The sequence below is a fragment of the Mirounga leonina genome, unplaced genomic scaffold (genome assembly GCF_011800145.1).
Source record: "Mirounga leonina isolate KUSES-001 unplaced genomic scaffold, KU_Mleo_1.0 Mir_151, whole genome shotgun sequence".
Taxonomy (NCBI): domain Eukaryota; kingdom Metazoa; phylum Chordata; class Mammalia; order Carnivora; family Phocidae; genus Mirounga; species Mirounga leonina.
In genome coordinates this window covers 31,577,999-31,599,773 of record NW_023270377.1, presented here as the reverse complement: position 1 = coordinate 31,599,773, position 21,775 = coordinate 31,577,999, and the positions used below count along the sequence as shown (strand labels likewise).

At 37.3% G+C, this 21,775-nt stretch overlaps 1 protein-coding gene across 3 annotated transcripts in view; it reads left to right on the top strand.

Moving 5' to 3' along the window:
• Window positions 1–21,775, top strand: part of LOC118012125 (cytochrome P450 20A1) — a 74,049-nt gene that overhangs the window by 40,651 nt on the left and 11,623 nt on the right. For all 3 annotated transcript variants that reach the window (XM_035007330.1, XM_035007332.1, XM_035007331.1), the window contains 5 exons: window positions 1,546–1,624; window positions 13,279–13,394; window positions 14,398–14,452; window positions 17,154–17,274; window positions 20,837–20,948. In XM_035007330.1, coding sequence (XP_034863221.1) covers window positions 1,546–1,624; window positions 13,279–13,394; window positions 14,398–14,452; window positions 17,154–17,274; window positions 20,837–20,948 — 483 coding nt within the window. The remainder of the gene's footprint in view (window positions 1–1,545; window positions 1,625–13,278; window positions 13,395–14,397; window positions 14,453–17,153; window positions 17,275–20,836; window positions 20,949–21,775) is intronic.

The following is a 21,775-nucleotide window of genomic DNA, read 5'->3' as shown; positions in this document are numbered from 1 at the left end:
CCTGACTGGAGTTGGCTATTTCCCTTCTCCTAGGCAGTTAGGCTCTGACAAAACCCCAGCAGGTTAGGCTCTGAGGGCAGGCCTTGTTAAGAACAGAGTGCTCTGGTTTATTTCAAATTAGGTCCTTTTTCAAGGAAATTTTTTTCAAGCTTCCCTGCTAGAAGCCCAAGGGGGAGTTTCTTCATTATTTACTGTGGGAACCTGGTTGAGCTCTTAAAGGTAAATCTCACAATATTTTTGGGGGCGGGGGTTGGGACTATGATTGGGTCTCCCTGGAGTTTTTAATTCTCAGAGTTGTGTATACTGAACCTCCAGCTATTTGTTAATTACAGATTAGGTTTTCCTACCCCAGGACTGGTTCCTGAGGTGGTTTCTGCTTGTGGGTCTCTGCTTAGGTAAGAGGTAACTCCCTGATTTCACCTGTCTCTTTAATCTGGGGCCCTTTCCTGTCTTCCTGTTTTCCCTAGTTTCTTTAAACCCTGGGTCCTCTCCTGTCTTAGGGTCCAAGAAGAGTTGTTGATTTTTCAGTCTGTTCAGCTTTTTTTCATTGGAATGGAGTTGCTAAATGAATTCAGCTTTCTCATCATTAATTTATGCCTTCTGCTCTGTGTCATGCTTAGAAACTCCTTTCCCGGGGCTCCTGGGTGGCTCAGTCAGTTAAGCATCTGCACAGGTAATGATCTTGGGGTCCTGGGATTGAGCCCCACATTGGACTCCCTGCTCAGTGGGGTGGTCTGCTTCTCCCTCGCCCTCTGCCCCTCCCCCCCACTCATGCGCACTCACTCGCTCTCTCAAATAAATAAATAAAATCTTAAAAAAAAAAAGAAACTCCTTTCCTGCTTTAGGGGTATTCCTAATATAAACATTTACTATACATTTCACAGTAATTTTAATAGTTTAATTTTTCACATTTAAAAAATGTGTAAGGTATCTTTGTAAGGTAAGAGTTAAGGACTCTTACTATTAATAATTATTCAAATATTTAGCATTGATTAATGAGTGTTATATTCTTTCCCTACATTCTTTCACAACTTTTAAATAAGCTAAAGTTTTTTTCAGGGGCTAATTATCTAGTTTTGAAACAACTGGAAGCCTGTTTTATTGTATACTATCTCTATACCCTAGACTAATTTTTAACCTTTTTTCTGGTTCTCAGCCAGTGCTTATCAGTATCACAGGTGAAGTAAAAATTTGGATTTCCCTGTGAATTTTATTCATCCACTGGTGCTGTTATAGTAAAAAATTGAAAATTGACTCTATTGCCACGTCCTTTTCTTCCCCATTCCTACATCTTTTAAAGAAAAGAAACTTTTGACTTTCTAGTTATAATTAGTTTTAAAGTGCCCTGACTGAAATTATTAAAATATACTTGCACTCTATCCTCTGAGACTATGGAGTAAATCATTATGCAGGCCACTTAAAAGGGAGAACTTAATTATCAGATCTGTTGGTAAGATAGGAATTTCTCAATTATTGGCTTAGATTGCTTGGTATTACTTAGAAAGTCTACTTTACTAGATAATAAGTATGTTTTCCTATTTTCAGGTTTGGTCTGAGATTGGCAAAGGCTTTTTAGATGGATCGCTTGATAAAAGTACAACTCGGAAAAAACAATATGAAGATGGTAAGTTTTGCTACTCTTAAATTATAGTAAGGATATGTGCCCCAATTTTAATAAGGTTATCTGTGAATCATGAAATTATAGGTCATGTATATTTTCTATCTTTATGTTTTTCTCCTACATTTCCTATAATAAAGGTTCTTCTTAAAAGAGAGGAAAAAGCAGTACATCAATGAAACTCTAGTATTCACTATAGAATGAGGCTGGTATAGCCTACAGGAAAATGTTAGGGTGCAATCCTGGGAAAGCAATTTGATAACACATATTAAGAGTCATAAATAATGGGGGTGCCTGGGTGGCTCAGTCCATTGAGTGGCTGCCTTCAGCTCAGGTCATGATCCCAGGGTCCTGGGATCAAGCCCCACATCGGGCTCCCTGTGGGCAGCCTGCTTCTCCCTCTCCACCATTTGTGCTCTCTTTTGTTCTATCTCTCTTGCTCTCAAATAAATAATTTTTTTAAAAGAGTGCTTTAAAAAAAAGAGTCATAAATAATGGATAAAATTATCTAAGAGAAGACAAAAATCATGAATATTTTTTTGTAGTGCTGTTTCTATAAATAGAAAATCAGAAGCAATCGAAATGTCCAACAATATAGGAATTGCTAAATCATACCAGCTTAAATATTATATAGATATTTGTAAAAAATGTAGGAACATAAAAATTCTTGCTATTATAACATTGAGTAAAAATATTCTCTGGTGCCTGGGTGGCTCAGTCGGTTAAGTGTCTGCCTTCGGCTCAGGTCATGATCCCAGGGTCCTGGGATTGAGCCCCACATCAGGCTCCCTATTCAGCAGGGAGCCTGCTTCTCCCTCTCGCTCTGTCTCTCTGTGCTCTCTCTGTCTCTGTCTCTCTCTCAAATGAATAAATAAAATATGTGAAAACATATTTTCAGGGGTGCCTGGGTGGCTCAGCTATTAAGCATCTGCCTTTGGCTCAGGTCATGATCCCACGGTCCTGGGATCGAGCCCCGCATCGGGCTCCCTGCTCAGCAGGAAGCCTGCTTCTCCCTCTCCCACTCCCCCTGCTTGTGTTCCCTCTCTCGCTGTGTCTCTCTCTGTCAAATAAATAAATAAAATCTTAGAAAAACACAACATATATTTTCAAAATTTGCGGGCATTGGTTACAACTTTATAAAATCTACACAGAAAAATAGTAATTTTAGTTTAAGATAGCTCCACAGAATTATTCTTTCTTTTTTTTTTTGGTTGTATATCTTCTGTCAGTAAGTTAATGATTATTATGCTTTAATACCTTTATTTTGAGCTGCTTCAATTCTTTTTTTGGAAGTAGGGTAAATTAAAATACATGGGCTGTGTTGGAACAGTGGATTATTTTCCATATATAATAGTGTTGCTTCCTATTACTGTCATCCTTCATTCCTTAAATAAATGTTTGTGGCCTCTATGTGCTAGGCACTATTTTATTTTGTGTGCAGGAGACAAAATTCCCTGCCCTCATGGGGCTTACAATTCTAGTGATTCCCTTGATGTCCAGCATAAGTCCAAAAAAGCCAATGCACTCTGGTTTTTATTGCCATTGTGATTATCTTGATGGATGCATTAGGACTAACTCCCCTTAATAAAAAATGTATTTCACAAATACTGGTTCAATTAATCCAAAATGAAAATTAATAATTTATGTTCTGTGATTCTAATAAAAGTAGATTATCTAACATGATATGTTTCTCGGGTTGTAACATTGGCATAAATCAAATTTTTATTGAAAATGATTCTTTTTTCATATTTATGTGAGTAGGAAGCCATGGCTGGATCAGTGCATCCTTTGATAATGTGAGTCATTCTTAACCTGGTCTGTACATTAAAGTCACCTTCAGAACTTAAAACAAAAAAAACTGAAGATCAGGCCCCACCGTAAACCAGTTTATTCAGAGTCTAATAGAGAGGCGCCTTGGGCATCAGATATTTCTATGAAAGCTGTGCAGATTATTCTGATGTACTTGTAGGGTTGAGAATGTACAGCAATAGTTACCAAGCTTTGCTACACACTGAATCTTTTAAGAAATATGGGGGTGCCTGGCTGGTGCAGTCAGAAGAGCATGTGACTCTTGATCTCAGGGTCATGAGTTCCAGTCCCATGCTGGGTGTAGAGATTACTAAAAAAAATTAAACTATAAAAAAATAATAAATATTGACATCAGGCTTCCATTCCTAAACATTTGGATTTAATTTGTATGAGGTGTGACTCGTACTTTATGATTTCTTTTTTTTTGAGAGCGAAAGTTGGGGGTGGGGCAGAAGGAGAGAAAGAGAATCTTAAGCAGACTCCATGCCCAGTGTGGAGCCCAGTGCAGGGCTGGATCTCACAGTCCTCAGATCATGACCCAAGCTGAAATCAAGAGTCAGATGCATAACTGGCTGAGCCATCCAGGTGCCCCTACTTTACAATTTCTTTAAAAAAGCTTCCTAGGTGATTCTAATCTGTAGCAAAATTGGGAACCACTGCATCACAGTGTTAATAATTTTTCATTTTAATCACTAATGTGTTACATTCATGCAATTCTATAACTAGTGAGTATCTATAATATTCTGGTATGTTTTTGGTGCTGGGGAGATGTCGATAAACAAAACAAACAAAAATTATAGTGGAAAGCAGCAGACAATAATAAGTAAACCGAATAGTGGTTTTTTTTTTTTTTTAAAGATTTTATTCATTCATTTGCCAGAGAGAGAGAGAGGAAGAGTACAAGCAGGGGGAGTGGCAGGCAGAGGGAGAAGCAGCCTCCTTGCTAAGCAAGGAGCCTGATGTGGGACTCGATCCAGGATCCTAAGATCATGACCCAAGCCGAAGGCAGACGCCCAACCATCTGAGCCACCCAGGCACCCCCAAATAGTGTTTTAAAAGATGGAAAGTGCCTATGGAGAAAATTAAATCAGGAAGGGAGATAGGGTGTGCTAGGGATGGGGAGGTTGCAATTTTGAATAAGGTTATTAGGAAGGGCCTCACTAAGATGAGGTGACTTATGAGATAACACTTGCAAGAGATAAGGAAATCATTCAATGCAGATCATGTGGCTATCCACACGTCCAAAGGAAGAAGATTCTATGTAGAGGGAAAGTAATTGCAGAGTCCTGGAGGTGGGAACTTTTTTGCAGGAGTCGTCAGTCAGAAGAGGAATAGAAGAGATGAGGCCAGAAAGACTGGGGAGGAGGGACAGATTTTGTCTGGCTTGTATCTCATTGTATGACTAGGTTGTTACTGTGAGATAGGAAGCCACTGGAAGATTTTAGCTGTTATAATCTGAGTTATTTTTTTTTAAGATTTTATTTTTAAGTAATTTCTACATCCAATGTGGGGCTCAAACTTACAACCCTGAGATCAAGACTTGTATGCTCTACTGACTGAGCCAGCCAGGCACCCTAATCTTAGTTACGTTTTTAATGGGTCACTCTGGCTGCTGTGATAGATTATAGGCACCTAGAGCAGAACAGTGAGACTAATTTAGGGGCTGTTGCAATGAACCAGGCAAGAGAAAAAATGTGACTTGGACTAGGTGGTAGGCAGCAGAAAATAGAGAATGAAAAAAAAAAAGGAATAGTAATTTTGTATTTTGAAGTTAGAACACAGACATTAGCTGACAGGTTAGTTGTATGGTATAAGAGAGAAGGAGACACCAAGGTTTCACGCCTGAGTATTTGGAAAATGAGGTTGTTAGGGAGATAGGACAGACTTGGGAAAATCCAGTTTTGCTGGTGAAGATCAAGAGTTCATTTGTAGATATGTTTAATAGACTTCGATGTCTAAGTGGAGATGCTAAATTGGTTGTTAGATATATGAATCTGGAGTTCAGGGGAAAGTCCCGACTGGAAATATAAATGTGGAGTGTTTAGTCCATAGATTGTATTTAAAGCCTTGAGACTAGTGACCATCAAGGTAATGAATATAAATAGAAAGAGAAAAGAGGTCCAGCAGGGGAGGAGCAAGATGGGGGAGGAGTAGGAGACCTAAATTTCATCTGGTCCCAGGAATTCAGCTAGATAGGGATCAAAGCATTCTGAACACCTACGAACTCAACAGGAGATCGAAGGAAAGAATAGCAGCAACTCTCTGAACAGAAAAGCGACCACTTTCTGGAAGGTAGGACGTGCAGAGAAGTAAATCTGAGGCAATATTCAGGAAGATAGATAGTGGGGGAGGGGGCCTCCATCAGCCGCTACAGGCAAGTGATAGAGCAGCGGAGCACAAAATTGGAAATTTTGGTAGTCGACTCTGCTGAGGGATGTTGCTCCAGTGGCTGAGTGGGGGGGTGGAACCCTCGCTGGGACAGTGTGGTCTCAGGACCCTCGGGGTCACAGAAAATCCGAGGGTGCCTGAGTGCAGCAGAGCTCCCAGGTATCAGAGCGGGGAAGCCGGCTGTAGAGACGGAGCTGAGGAGTGGGCCCTCAGCTCGGGGTTGCCATAAACTGTGATCTGCGGCACAGTCGGGCCACTGCTCTTCCAGCAGGGACCCAACAAGCGGCAGATCCGGGGAGACTCCCCTACCTTCCCCGGGAGGAGTGGCACAGGAGTGCACTGCAGGGATCTGCCGGGTTTGGAGACTCCAAACGGGGTCGTGTGTCAGAGATAGAAATGCTTGGTCACAGGTGGGTGAGCACGGAGTGTGGCCGGAGACCGGGGAGACAGGAGTGATCGACTGCTTTTCTCTGGGGGTGCACTGAGGAGTGGGGCCCCAAGTTCTCGGCTCCTCTGGGTCAGAGATTGGGAGGCCTCCATTTTCACTCTCGTCCTCCAAAGCTGTACGGAGCTTGCAGGGAACAAAAGCTCCCGAGAGCAAAGCCGAGCAGATTACTTACCCGGACTGGCAAGGGTGGGGCAATTCCGCCTCTGGCAAAGACATCTGAGAACCACCACAACTGGCCCCTCGCCCAGAAGATCAGCAAGAACAGCCAGCCAAGACCAAGTCTACCGATCAATGAGACCGGCAGAACTCCAGCGCTAGGGGAATACAGCACATAGAATTTATGGCTTTTTTTCCATGATTCTTTAGTCTTTCAAAGTTAATTTTTTTAATTTTCTTTTTTTACTTAAAAATTTTTCTTTTTCCTTTTGTTAACCAACATCTTGTCAATCCCTTTTTTAAAATATCTTTTTTATTTTTCATTTTTAGAGTCATATTCTATCTCTTCATAGTAGTTAACCTTATTTTTGGTATATATATATAAGTTGTTCTCGCTTTAAAATTTTGGGATACAGTTTCTTCTAACAGACCAAAATATACCCTAAATCTCTATAGTGAATGGCTTTATTCTAGTCTCCTGTCTGATCACATTCTCCCCCACCTTTTTTTTTTCAATCCTCTTCTTTCTTTTTTCAACCAACTTCTTATCAATTCCTTTTATAAAATCTTTCCTAATTTTCATCTTTACAATCATATTCCATCCTTCATCATATTTACCCTTATTTTTGTACATATATAAGTTTTCTTTCTTTAAAATTTGGGGAGGCACTTTATTCTAACAGACCAAAATATGCCCAAAATCTAGTGTGTGGCACTGATCTGTGCACCAGCCTGATCATATTTGATCATATTCTGTTTTTTTTGTTTGTTTGTTTTTATCTTTTTCTGTTTCTTTTTTCTTTCTTTCCCTTTCTTTTCCCCTGGTTTCAGGTCTCTTCTGAATTGTTTAGTGTATATTTTTCTGGGGTCATTGTTACCCTGTTAGCATTTTGTTCTCTCATTCATCTACTCTGGACAAAATGACAGGACAGAAAAAATCACCTCAAAAAAAGAACAAGAGGCAGTACCGACTGCCAGGGACCTACTCAATACAGACATTAGTATGATGTTGGAACTAGAGTTCAGAATGATGATTTTAAAGATAGCTGGGCTTGAAAAAAGTGTGGAAGATATTAGAGAAACCCCTTCTGGAGAAATAAAAGAACTAAAAAATCTAACCAAGTCGAAATCAAAAAGGCTATTAATGAGGTGCAATCACAAATGGAGGCTCTAACTGCTAGGATAAATGAGGCAGAAGAAAGAATTAGTGATATAGAAGACCAAATGATGGAAAATAAAGAAGCTGAGGAAAAGAGAGATAAACAACTACTGGATCACAAGGGCAGAGTTCGAGAGATAAGTGATACCATAAGACAAAACAACATTAGAATAATTGGGATCCCAGAAGAAGAAGAAAGAGGAGAGGGGCAGAACGTATATTGGAACAAATTATAGCAGAGAACTTCCCTAATTTGGGGAAAGAAACAGGCATCAAAATCCAGGAGGCACAGAGAACCCCTCTCAAAATCAATAAAAATAGGTCAACACCCCAACATCTAATAGTAAAACTTACGAGTTTCAGAGACAAAGAGAAAATCCTGAAAGCAGCTCAGGAGAAGAGATCTGTAACCTACAATGGTAGAAACATTAGATTGGCAACAGACCTGGCAGGCCAGAAAGGACTGGCATGATATATTCAGAGCACTAAATGAGAAAAATATGCAGCCAAGAATACTATATCCAGCTAGGCTGTCACTGAAAATAGAAGGAGAGATAAAAAGCTTCCAGGACAAACAAAAACTAAAGGAATTTGCAAACACAAAACCAGCCCTACAAGAAATACTGAAAGGGGTCCTCTAAGGAAAGAGAGAGCCTAAAAGCAACATAGACTGGAAAGGAACACAGACAATATACAGTAACAGTCACCTTACAGGCAATACAGTGGCACTAAATTCATATCTTTCAATAGTTACCCTGAATGTAAATGGGCTAAATGCCCCAATCAAAAGACACAGGCTATCAGATTGGATAAAAAAACAAGACCCATTGATATGCTGTCTGCAAGAGACTCATTTTAGACCCCAAAACACCCCCAGATTGAAAGTGAGGGGGTGGAAAACCATTTACCATGCTAATGGACACCAAAAGAAAGCTGGGGTGGCAATCCGTATATCAGACAAATTAGATTTTAAACCAAAGACTGTAATAAGAGATGATGAAGGACACTATATCCTACTTAAAGGGTCTATCCAACAAGAAGATCTAACGATTGTAAATATTTATGCCCCTAACATGGGAGCAGCCAATTATATAAGCCAATTAATAACAAAAGCAAAGAAACACGTTGACAACAATACAACAATAGTGGGGAACTTTTACACCCTCCTCACTGAAATAGATCATCTAAGCAAAAGATCAACAAGGAAATAAAGACTTTAAATGACACCCTGGACCAAATGGACTTCACAGATATATTCAGAACATTCCATCCCAAAGCAACAGAATACACATTCTTCTCTAGTGCCCATGGAACATTCTCCAGAACAGATAACATCCTAGGTCATAAATCAGGTCTCAACTGGTACCAAAAGATTGGGATCATTCCCTGCATATTTTCAGACCACAATGCTTTGAAACTAGATCTCAATCACAAGAGGAAAGTCAGAAAGAACTCAAGTACATGGAGGCTAAAGAGCATCCTACTAAAGAATGAATGGGTCGACCAGGAAATTAAAGAATTTAAAAACTTCATGGAAACAAATGAAAATGAAAACACAACTATTCCAAATCCTTGGGATGCAGTAAAGGCAGTCCTAAGAGGAAAGTATATAGCAATACAAGCCTTTCTCAAGAAACAGGAAAGGTCTCAAATACACAACCTAACCCTACACCTAAAGGAGCTGGAGAAAGAACAGCAAATAAAGCCTAAACCCAGCAGGAGAAGAGAAATAATAAAGATCAGAGCAGAAATCAATCAAATAGAAACCAAAGAACAGTAGAACAGATCAATGAAACTAGGAGCTGGTTCTTTGAAAGAATTAACAAGATTGATAAACCCCTGGCCAGACTTACCAAAAAGAAAAGAGAAAGGATCCAAATAAACAAAATCATGAATGAAAGAGAGATCACAACCAACACGAAAGAAATAAAAACAATTATAAGAACATATTATGAGCAACTATATGCCAGCAAATTAGATAACCTGGAAGAAGTGGATGCATTCCTAGAGATGTATAAACTAACAAAACTGAACCAAGAAGAAATAGAAAACCTGAACAGACCTATAACCACTAAGGAAATTGAAGCAGTCATCAAAACTCTCCCAACAAACAAAGGGGAATTCTACCAAACATTTCAAGAATTAATACCTATTCTTCTGAAACTGTTCCAGAAAAACAGAAATGGAAGGAAAACTTCCAAACTCATTTTATGAGGCCACCATTACCTTGATCCCCAAATCAGACAAAGACCCCATCAAAAAGGAGAATTACAGACCAATATCCTTGATGAACATGGATACAAAAATTCTCACCAAAATACTAGCCAATAGGATCCAACAGTACATTAAAAGGATTATCCACCACGACCAAGTGGGATTTATCCCTGGGCTGCAAGGTTGGTTCAACATCTGCAAATCAATCAATGTGATACAATACATTAATAAAAGAAAGGATAAGAACCATATGGATCCTCGTAATAGATGTGGAAAAAACATTTGACAAAGTACAGCATCCTTTCTTGATGAAAACTCCTCAGAGTATAGGGATAGAGGGTACATACCTCAATATCATAAAAGCCATCTATGAAAAACCCACAGCGAATTCTCAACAGGGAGGAACTGAGAGCTTTCCCCCTAAGGTCAGGAACATGACAGGGATGTCCCCTATCACCACTGCTATTCAACATAGTATTAGAAGTCCTAGCCACAGCAATCAGACAACAGAAAGAAATAAAAGGCTTCCAAATCGGCAAAGAAGAAGTCAAACTCTCACTCTTTGCAGATGATGTGATACTTTATGTGGAAAACCCAAAGGACTCCACTCCAAAACTGCTAGAACTCATACAGGAATTCAGTAAAGTGGCAGGATATAAAATCAATGCACAGAAATCAGTGGCATTCCTATACACCAACAAGACAGTAGAAAGAGAAATTAAGGAGTCGATCCCATTTACAATTGCACCCAAAACCATAAGATACCTAGGAATAAATCTAACCAAAGAGGCAAAGAATCTGTACTCAGAAAACTATAAAATAGTCATGAAAGAAATTAAGGAAGACACAAAGAAATGGAAAAATGTTCCATTCTCATGGACTGGAAGAACAAATATTGTGAAGATGTCAATGCTACCTAGAGCAATCTACACATTCAGTGCAATCCCTATCAAAATACCATCCACTTTTTTCAAAGAAATGGAACAAATAATCCTAAAATTTGTATGGAACCAGAAAAGACCCCGCATAGCCAGAGGAATGTTGAAAAAGAAAAGCAAAGCTGGTGGCATCACAATTCCGGATTTCAAGCTCTATTACAAAGCTGTCATCATCAAGACAGTATGGTGCTGGCACAAAAACAGACACATAGACCAGTGGAACAGAATAGAGAGCCCAGAAATGGACCCTCAACTCTAGGGTCAACTAATCTTCAAAAAAGCAAGAAAGAATATCCAATGGAAAAAAGACAGTCTCTTCAAAAAATGGTGTTGGGAAAATTGGACAGCCACATGCAGAAGAATGAAACTGGACCATTTCCTTACACCACACACAAAAATAGACTCAAAATGGCTGAAAGACATAACTGTGAGACAGGAATCCATCAAAATCCTTGAGGAGAACAACTCTTTGACCTCAGCCGCAGCAACTTTTTCCTAGAAACATTGCCAGAGGGAAGGGAAGCAAGGGCAAAAATGATTGGGACTTGATCAAGATAAAAAGCTTTTGTACAGCAAAAGAAACAGTCAACAAAACCAAAAGACAACTGACAGAATGGGAGAAGATATTTGCAAATGACATATCAGATAAAGGGCTAGTATCCAAAATCTATAAAGAACTTATCAAACTCAACACCCAAAGAACAAATGATCCAATCAAGAAATGGGCAGAAGACATAAACAGACATTTTTCCAAAGAAGACATCCAAATGGCCAACAGACACATGAAAACATGCTCAGCATCGCTCGGCATCAGGGAAATCCAAATCAAAACCTCAGTGAGATACCACCTCACACCAGTCAGAATGTCTAAAATGAACAAGTCAGGAAACGATAGATGTGGTGGGGATGCAGAGAAAGGGGAACCCTCCTACACTGTTGGTGGGAATGCAAGCTGGTGCAGCCACTCTGGGAAACAGTATGGAGGTTCCTCAGAAAGTTGAAAATAGAGCTACCGTACGACCCAGCAATTGCACTACTGGGTATTTACCCCAAAGATACAAATGTGCATTGGTGGTTCAGTGGTAGAATTCTCACCTGCCAAAGATAGAAATGTAGGGATCCAAAGGGGTGTGTGTACCCTGATGTTTATAGCAGCAATGTCCACAATAGCTAAACTATGGAAAGCGCCAAGATGTCCATCAACAGATGAATGGATAAAGATGTGGTATATATATACAGTGGAATATTATGCAGCCATCAGAAGGAATTAAATCTTGCCATTTGCAATGACATGGATGGAACTAAAGGGTATTATGCTGAGCGAAATAAGTCAATCAGAGAAAGACATGTATCATATGATCTCACTGATATGAGGAATTCTTAATCTCAGGAAACAAACTGAGGGCTGCTGGAGTGGGGGGTGGGGTGGGAGGGATGGGGTGGCTGGGTGATAGACATTGGGGAGGGTATGTGCTATGGTGAGTGCTGTGAATTGTGTAAGACTGATGAATCACAGACCTGTACCTCTGAAACAAATAATGCAATATCTGTTAAAAAAAAAAAAAAAAGAAGTTAGCCGGAAGGGAAAAATGAAGGGGGAGAAGGCAGAGGGGGAGAAGAACCATGAGAGACTATGGGCTCTGAGAAACAAACTGAGGGTTCTAGATGGGAGCGGGGTGGGGGGATGGGTTAGCCTGGTGATGGGTATTAAAGAGGGCACATATTGAATGGAGCACTGGGTGTTATACGCAAACAATGAATCATGGAACACTACATCAAAAACTAATGATGTAATGTATGGTGATTAACATAACATAATAATAAAAAAAAGAATAGTGCATCAGCAAAAAAAAAAAAAGAAAAGAGGTCCAAAAACTGACTCCTGACTTTAGACATTCTCTCATTAAGAAATAGGAGAGATGAGAAGGAATCATTGAAAGGAGACTGAGAATGAGCAGGCAGGAAAGTGGGGGAAAGTATGGGGTCCAAGAGGGCATGGAATCCCAAGATCTAAATGAAAATCTTAACACCTGGATAGTGTTTGATCAGGGTCCTGAGATCGAGCCCCACATCGGCCTCCCTGCTCTGCGGGAAGCCTGCTTCTCCCTCTCCACTCCTTGTGCTCTCTCGCATTCTCTGTCTCTCTCTCACATAATAAATAAAATCTAAAAAAAAAAAAAAGAGGACAGACTTTAGAAGGGAAGTAGGTAGTATCAGGGGAGACGTTTATGTGTGTGGAGGCCTTCAAGGTGTTGGCGTTAGTTCCCGTTCTTGACCTGGGTGGTGATATTATGGGTCTTTGCTTTGTAATTATTCCTTAAATTGTACATAGATGGTATTTGCAGCTTTCTGTATGTAAAATTTAGCAAAAAAGAAGGAAAATAAAATTGATGAATTTAAACAAATTAGCTTTGAAAAATTGTTGGTTACAACTCTTTTTTTGGAAAGTTTTATTCTGCACATAGCAACATTGTACAGAAATATTAAAAAATGTTCAATTTTTACAAATGCTTATATTCTAAAATCTTTTTTGTATTTTTTCTCTTAGCCCTTAGACAACTGGAATCTATTTTAAAGAAAATCATAAAAGAACGAAAAGGAGGAAACTTCGGTCAACATATTTTCATTGACTCCTTAGTACATGGGAACCTTAATGACCAACAGGTGATGTAATTGTTAAATGTTTATCAAGTAAACAATAATGACACATGTATAGTGTGCTTTGTATTCACTTTAATCCAGATGCACTCCCAAAATTCAATGGCTTCTGTTTTATTGTACATCATCTGTAAATAGTACAGGTATTTAGTCTCTTGTTATTTAGCTCTTTGAAGCAGCTGTATATTATTTAATATTGTGTAAGGAAATGTTGAATCAAAATTCTCTGATCATAAAAGAGGAGGACTCACCTGACTAGGTTGGCAGCTTGGCTTGTTCCCAAAGCGCTCGGTCAGCCCCAACATACCACTGTGTTTGCGGTGTTGTCAGGCAAAGGACAAGAGTGGAGCCATTATTACCACACCTGTGGTTCATTATAGGAACCTTCTGCCCACTCTACACATGTGAGTCTTCATAGACAGAATGGGTTTCTGGATGTGTGTAGGTGCAGAATTGAATAAGGCTCCAAGGATAGTGGCAGCCTCTTCTCCGCTGTTCCTGAGGCTTTGTTGCTGCACCAGGCCAAGCCAGAAAGATAGCACTGAGGCAGTTTGTTTGCAAAAACAAAGCGGGGCGCCTGGGTGGCTCAGTTGGTTGGGCGACTGCCTTCGGCTCAGGTCATGATCCTGGAGTCCCGGGATCGAGTCCCGCATTGGGCTCCCTGCTCGGCGGGGAGTCTGCTTCTCCCTCTGACCCTCCTCCCTCTCATGCTCTCTGTCTCTCATTCTCTCTCTCTCTCAAATAAATAAATAAAATCTTTAAAAAAAAAAAAGACAAAACACAAAGCATGAGCCAGTGAGAACTACCAATAAATGTTTATTGCATCAAAAAGGCAATGCAGTATTTAGGTTGGTTTTTACATTCGATTTTTTTAAGTGAAAACATTATAAAGAAATAATATTCATTTTTCCTTTCCTTGACCCTAATTCTATACTATAGGTTATTTTGATAGGGTCTAATACAGGCCACCTTATATTTTACACTTTCTAAACTTAGTTTTCTCTCCTAGATCCTTGAAGACAGTATGATATTTTCTCTGGCCAGTTGTGTAATAACTGCAAAATGTAAGTATAATTGATTTCTTTTTGAGATAGATTATAAAATATACATGGCTAAAATAAAGGAAACATTGTTTGCAAGACCTCTTTATAATTTCCCTTTTCTTTTCTTTTTTATTCTTGTTTGAAAGGCTTGATTCACACAGCTACCGTTTTTTTTTTTTTTCTTAACCCCAGGTGCTCTATGCCACCTCTGAACATTGCCATAAATTTCTTGACACGGTTTATGGATTGTGAATTCTAGTTAGTGCCTTTAAAATGAACTGTTATTGACACCTTTCCAACCAGAGCAGTGAGCTTTTCAATTTCTTGCTGCGGCTTTTCACTTTGACTCCAATCCAGTTTGCTATTATTAAGGTCTACCAACAGAGGATATAGGCCACAGAAATCACGATTTAAAAGAACTCCTCTCTTGGTGGAATCGAAGGTGATTTTTATTTAAAATTCTAAAATGTGTGATATGTTTCTAAGTTTCCTTACTGCTTTTTAGTTTAGCAGAGTACCATTCATTCATATGGTATTTATAAAAACTTGTGTATGTTTATAAAAATATACTGATATAAAATGCTAAAGGAAGTATCAGAACATCAGTTTGAAATAGAAGAAATTTATGATCATTTGAAGGATTTCATTTACAACTCTTTCTGTTTAAAAACAGCGATTAAAAATGTAAACTTCCCATAAGTTTTTCTTCTTTATAAAATTTTTGACATCTAGAGATGTCCAGGTATTATAGGTTAAATGGGATCTGGGTGTGTATGTGTCAAAATAATGTATTGAACTTCTTTAAAGAGTGCTTACCTTGTTTTTTTAAAAATTTACTACATTATTAAACTATATCTTTGCTAAAGACCTTCAGAAAATCTGAAGCAGTTGTGCTCTGGATACAGAGCAAAAAAGTGACCATTTCCAAAGTTGGTTTAATATTTTAATATTATTGCAGCTTTTAGGGAGGATTTCAGACTATCACTGTTTCTTTGCATATGGGTTAGTTATTTTTTAAGGTACCTCTGAATTTTTTTGAGAGTCAAGATAGGCAGGAAACTTTAATCCTCTGCTACTTATTAGCCTTGAGCAAGATAGTTGCCTCTGCATTTTTTTCCTTTTCTAAAATAACAGTTTAGGTCTAGATGACCTCCAAGGTATTCTCAAACCTGCAGTTGTGTCTTTGGTTCAGTATCATGATTAAAGAACATTCATGACTTAAAATATTATTTTTAAGCTATGCTCAGTCATACTTCAGAGTTCTACAAAAGAACCAATGTTTGAGATTATTAAACCATATAGTTATGTTAATTTTAAGTGATAATATGGTGAAGCAGGGTTTATGAGTGCCTACTGTGTGCATATCCTTGTAGTAAATCTTTCAATATTGTATATTACTGTATTTTGTAATATTACAAACATGTACATATTGTACACTGTCTGCACAAGTTTTCATATCACTTGTGAAGCAGAAATTCTATAGTTCATTCAAAAGCCCTAATAAAGAAGTATACGTAGGAAAAACTTAAGACAGGCAGTTACTCGTGTGCCTTTTTATAAACTCTGAATATGAATAAATTATAAAAAAAAGTTGAGTACCAGGTAGGTATTAATTTTATTGATAATACCATTTAGTACAGAAAATGAATTATGTCCTTTCTAGGCATAAGAATTGGATACGTGAATTAGGCAAACATTAAAAAAAAAGTAACTGAGACAAATTTAAGTCAGCCCTTAGTTCAAGAAGGAGATCATTAATAAGTAGAAGTAGAAATTACTAAATACGTTTTTAAAAGTGGTTGACACAGAAGAAAGTAGTATAGATAGAGTCATCTCAAGCATAATCTAGGGTAAGAGGTACTAGTATCTGGAAGGTATCTGGATAGTTCCATTCTTTGAATAATTATAATCCCAGTGGATTTCTACAGGAAATATAACTTCTCTTATTTTCTCTGTTTTATGTTCATCATGTAATTTTCTTACCTTTTCATTTCCTCAGTGAGTATAATCTATAAGCCATTTTAAGCAAAAGTAAGCCTGTAAGTTCAGTGATCTTCCAATCTTGGTGTTCATCAAAATAATTGTGGTATTTGTTGGAAGTACAGATGCCTGGACTCCACCCTAAACCTATTGAATCAGAGTCTGTGAATGTGGGGTTGTGCCATCAACCAATTCCCAGGTGATTTTAGAGAACTATTGTCCTAAGCAATAACCAATACCAATTCCTGAACCAGTGTATCTACCATTACAAGTAAAAATTTAGAATATTGATTTATAGGTAAATCTCCTGCTACTCTGATTTGTATGAATCATTTCATTAGGTCTCCTGAAGGAACTAATAAATCAGTATTTTTATTACACAGGGTTGGGTGAACTAGACAATCCATTACAGTTACCAACATTTAACACTCCTTCAGATAATGAAGTTTATTTATTATCATTACTATTTTACCAAAAATAAAATGCATTTTTGTCTTCAGTTACTTGCCAGTTTTAAGAAAGCAATTGTAGATCTCTTTAGGAGTATTCTATAAATATTCATGTTATGTTCAATGAGGTACAAATCCTGTGAATAATCGTGGTATTTTTTTGGTAGCATTTATGTGTCTTCCATATCAGAAGAGAAGGAAAACACAAGAAAAAAATAGTATGTTTTATCTTATTCTGCACCCAAACTATCAATTAGCTATTTTCATTGTTATGAATGTAAATTTTTACTTAGTGTGCACCTGGGCAATCTGTTTTTTAACCACCTCTGAAGAGGTTCAGAAAAAACTTTATGAAGAGATAGACCAAGTTTTGGGGAAGGATCCTATTACTCCAGAGAAAATCGAGCAGCTCAGGTAAGAATACAATAAAAAGAAGAGGATATCATTAACAGGTAAATTTGAGTTGGTTTAACTATCTTATTTAAAGCTAATGATAATATCTAGGAAAGGTACATATTTTTAAAGGACTTAAAATGTTTACATACAGATTTTATTAGATAATTTAATTTGCTCTTTAAAATCATAAGGTAGGTAGTTGGTTAAGCATCTGCCTTTGGCTCAGGTTGGGATGGGGCCCCTCATCGGGCTCCTTGCTTAGTGGGGAACCTGCTTCTCCCTCTCCATCTGCCATTCCCCCTGCTTGTGCTCTCTCTCTGTGTCAGATAAATAAGTAAAATAATAAGGTAGTTTTGGGAAACCTTTACATTAGACTATATAAAATAGTATCAGTGATGTTCAAGTAAGTAAAGCACTCATATCTTGTTGATGGAAATGCAAAATTGTACAGACCTGTTGGAAAACAGTGTGGCAGCTAAACATACACTTACCATACAACCCAGAAATTCTCCAAGGTATTTACCCAAGAGAAGTGAAAAAATATGTCCACACAGAGACCTTTATGCAAATGTTCATAGCAATATTATTCATGATAGCAAAAAGCTGGAAACAGCCCAGATGTTCGTCAGAGTGAATAGATAAACCAATTGTGTTATATCTGTACCATGGAATATTATCAAGTGGTAAAAGATAATATCTTATCAATATATACAACAATGTGGTTAAATGTCATTATGTTAAGTGAAAGAAGTCAAACACAAAGACTGCATACAATATAACTTCCTTAAGGTGAAATTCTAGAAGAGGCAAAACTGTTGTGGTAGAAAGGGGATCAGTGGTTGTCTGGGGCCAGGAATGGGGAGGGTATCAACTAGCAGGGGGAATGAGAAAAGTTTTTAGGGTGAGGGAACTGTTCTGTATCTTGATGGTGGTTGTGGTAACACAATTATACACAATTACTAAAATTCATCACATTATACAAGTAAAATAGATGAATTTTTATATGTAGATAATCTTAATTAAAAAGATTTTTTTCTCTTTATTTTTATAAAGATTTTATTGATTTATTTGAACAGAGAGAGAAAGAGAGAGCAGGGGAGGGAGAGGGAGAAGCAGATTCCCTGCTGAGCAGGGAGCCTGATGCAGGACTTGATCCCAGGACCCCGGGATCATGACATGAGCCAGACGCTTAACCGACTGAGCCACCCAGGCACTCTAAAAGGATTTTTTAAAATAACAACTGTGACTGCTTAGGGTGTTGGAAGTCTGAGCCTGGACAGCAGGCAACCAACCGTACTTTGGAGCCTCTTTTAATTATAGAAAAGAAGATAAGGAGACTTCTGTTACAAATTCTTCAAAATCTTGGAAGTTTTGTTTATTACCTTGAATATAACTATTTTTCATTTTAGAAGTAACACTTGTTCTTTGAAGTTTTTATAATACAGAAGTGTATGAAGTAGAAGGTGAAGGGTTTTTGTAAATATATCCTAAAGAGATGACAGTTGTTAACTATCTTTACTATTTTTCCAGATTTTTTCTATGCCTATATACATATATATTCAAAGTAAAAAATTTCAAATGTTCTAAAATATAAAAAAAATATAATTCTTCTGTAAATTCCATCTTTTCTCTAAATATTTTGTGGACAGTATTCTTATATGTATAACTCTACTACACTCAGTGATTAAGTTCTGTTGATTTGACTTTCCAAATAACTTTTAGTTGGAAGTTTGTTGTTGTTGTTGTTGTTTTTAAAGATTTTATTTATCTGTCAGAGAAAGAGAGAGAGAGAGGGCACAAGCAGGGGGAGAGGCAGGCAAGCGGGGAGCCTGATGCAGGACTCGATCCCAGGACCCTGGGATCATGACCTGAGCCGAAGGCAGATGCTTAAACGACTGAGCCACCCAGGCGTCCCTGGAAGTTTAATTTTAGTTCTTTTTATTGTCCCCACTATTCAGACCATCAGCTTGCCTGGGATATTTCAGCAGCCTTGGATCTTGCAGCCTTCTAATCCAGTTTTCAAATTGCTACTGGAGCCTGTGACTGCACACAGTAAACACTTTGGGTGTTTTAACCATAAAGATAACCGAGGACCAATTCCAAATCAACAGTCTTTGGGCATCAGAAGTTTTCAAAAGCTTCATAGATGATTCCAATATGCTCTAATTCTAATGTTGAGAATCACTGTACTAGTAATCTTTCTGTACCTGAGGAGTCAACATCTGGGCAGATGACTCCCCAGTTTAAAATCTTTCAGTGATCTCTGGTTGCCCTTAAGATAAAATTTAAACTCATCAACATGGCTTAGGAGGCATTTCAAGAGCTGGGCCTTATATTCCTTTCCCACCTTATCTCTTGTTATTTGTGCCTCTTCATACCTTAGTTTTAGCTATACTGAAAATCTTTTGTTTCTTCAAAGCTATAGTACTCTTTCTCATCTCTTGGCTTTTGCAGACTACTCCTTTGTCTACATTCTTCCTTTCTCTTCTACCTAGCTCCAGTTTTTTCTGCAGGTCTCAGCCTAAAGTGCTGATTTCTCTGCAAAGTCCTTTCTTTAGTTATGTGCTCCTGCCGTATGTTCTCCAAAATCCTGACCTGCCTTTATCATAACACTTACTGTGCTTTTTAAATTGTTACCCTTGCTGGCCCTACCTCTCTCGCTTTCCCTGCCAAGTAGACCTTGAATCCCTTTGTGGGTATCTGTCTTACTCACTGTTGTAGTTCAGTATCTAACACGGTGCATCTAATGTAGTAGGTACCCAATAAATAGTGGTTCAAAGAGGAAAGGAAGGATTTTCCTTTTTTGTTTTTGTTGTTTTTAAAATATTATAAACAATCAACAGTCCTATGCTTGGCATTTTTTAAATATTTCCAGTTGTTGCTATTAATAAAGTCCTGGAAATGGGATTATTTTTTAATGATATATACAATAGTTTAGTATTTATGATTACGGGCTATGGAATAAGGTAGACCTGGGTTTGAATCCTGTTGATACCACTTCCCTGCTATGTGATCTTAAACAATTGCCTTATTTCTAAAAATCTATAAAATTAGAATAATAATAGCATCCCTGAGGTTCTTATAAGGATTAAATGAGATACTACATAGAAAGTATTTAATAGAACTGGCTTTTGGTAAGATTTCAGTACATTTTAGCTTTTATTCTTATTGTGATGTACGCCTAATATTTTTTTAAATATGCAAAAAAATTTTCCATAGTTGGATTACGTGTATTTTTCTTTATGGTTTCTGTCATTGTGTCGGTATTTTTATAATTTTTGAGTAGGAAAGTTCTTTATTAACATTTTTAAAATTTATTAACAATAAAGGACTTTCCTACTTAAAAATTATAGAAATACTGTTTTGAGTTTTCTTCTGGTACTTTTAAAGTTGTTTTTATTTGTTTAAATTTATACCTACCTGGACTTTATATACCTCTAATATATAACTTATTTTCAAGCAAATTAGAATTATGATGTGACTATTTCCAATTAGAAAGGTTATTAAAGTTGTTAAAAATGTATGTACATTTCAAACTGCCTTTCCCAGAGTTAAGAACTGTAAAAAAACTTTAAAACAGATATTGTCGGCAAGTACTTTGTGAAACTGTTCGGACTGCCAAACTGACCCCAGTTTCTGCCCGCCTTCAAGATGTTGAAGGAAAGATTGACAAATTTATTATTCCTAGAGAGGTAGGAAACATTCGGTATACTTAACTCATTCAGTTATTCTTTTCAACTCTTTTAGCGTGTGGTTTTGAATTGTATTGTCTAAAATGTCTAATAAATGATACCTATTATTAAATCAAAGACATAGTTATTTTAAATGAGAATAATATATGCTGTTTTAGGGTATAAGCAATATAAAAGAAAGGCTCCCTTCCTCGCATGTACTACTGCTAATACTTTACTGTGTATTTTTATAGGTCTTTTTCTATGTATATATATTACTCTGTATGTGTATATACACATGTGTATTTTAAAAACTGAATTTATATGTGAAAAGTTGCTGTTCATATATCATTCATTAATTTGCTTTTTTCATTAGGTGTGGTTATTACTTATTAGTACAACTAGTACTTGATACAGATCCAACTCATTTTTTTTTCAACTCATTATTTTTAATGGATATATAGTATTCCATCGCATGAGTGTGTTACAGTTTATTTAAGCAGTCTCCATTGATGGAAATTTAGATTACATTAATTTTTTTGTTATTACAAATTATATACTTGTATAGGTATTGAGTAGAGCCTTAGAAATAGAGTTTTGGGGTCAAAGTGCTATTTATGTTAAATTTAAATTGCCCTCTAAGAGGCAATTTATATTTTCAGCGACAGTGTATGAGAATGCTATTTCTCTCCATATTCTCACTACTTCTGGATTTATGATTTTTATATATATTTCTTATATGAAATACTGTCTCATTATTTTAATTTGCTTTTCCCTGATCATTGGAGAGATTGAGCAGCTTTTCGTACATATTTATCAGTTTGTATTTCTTCTTTTGTGAATTATGT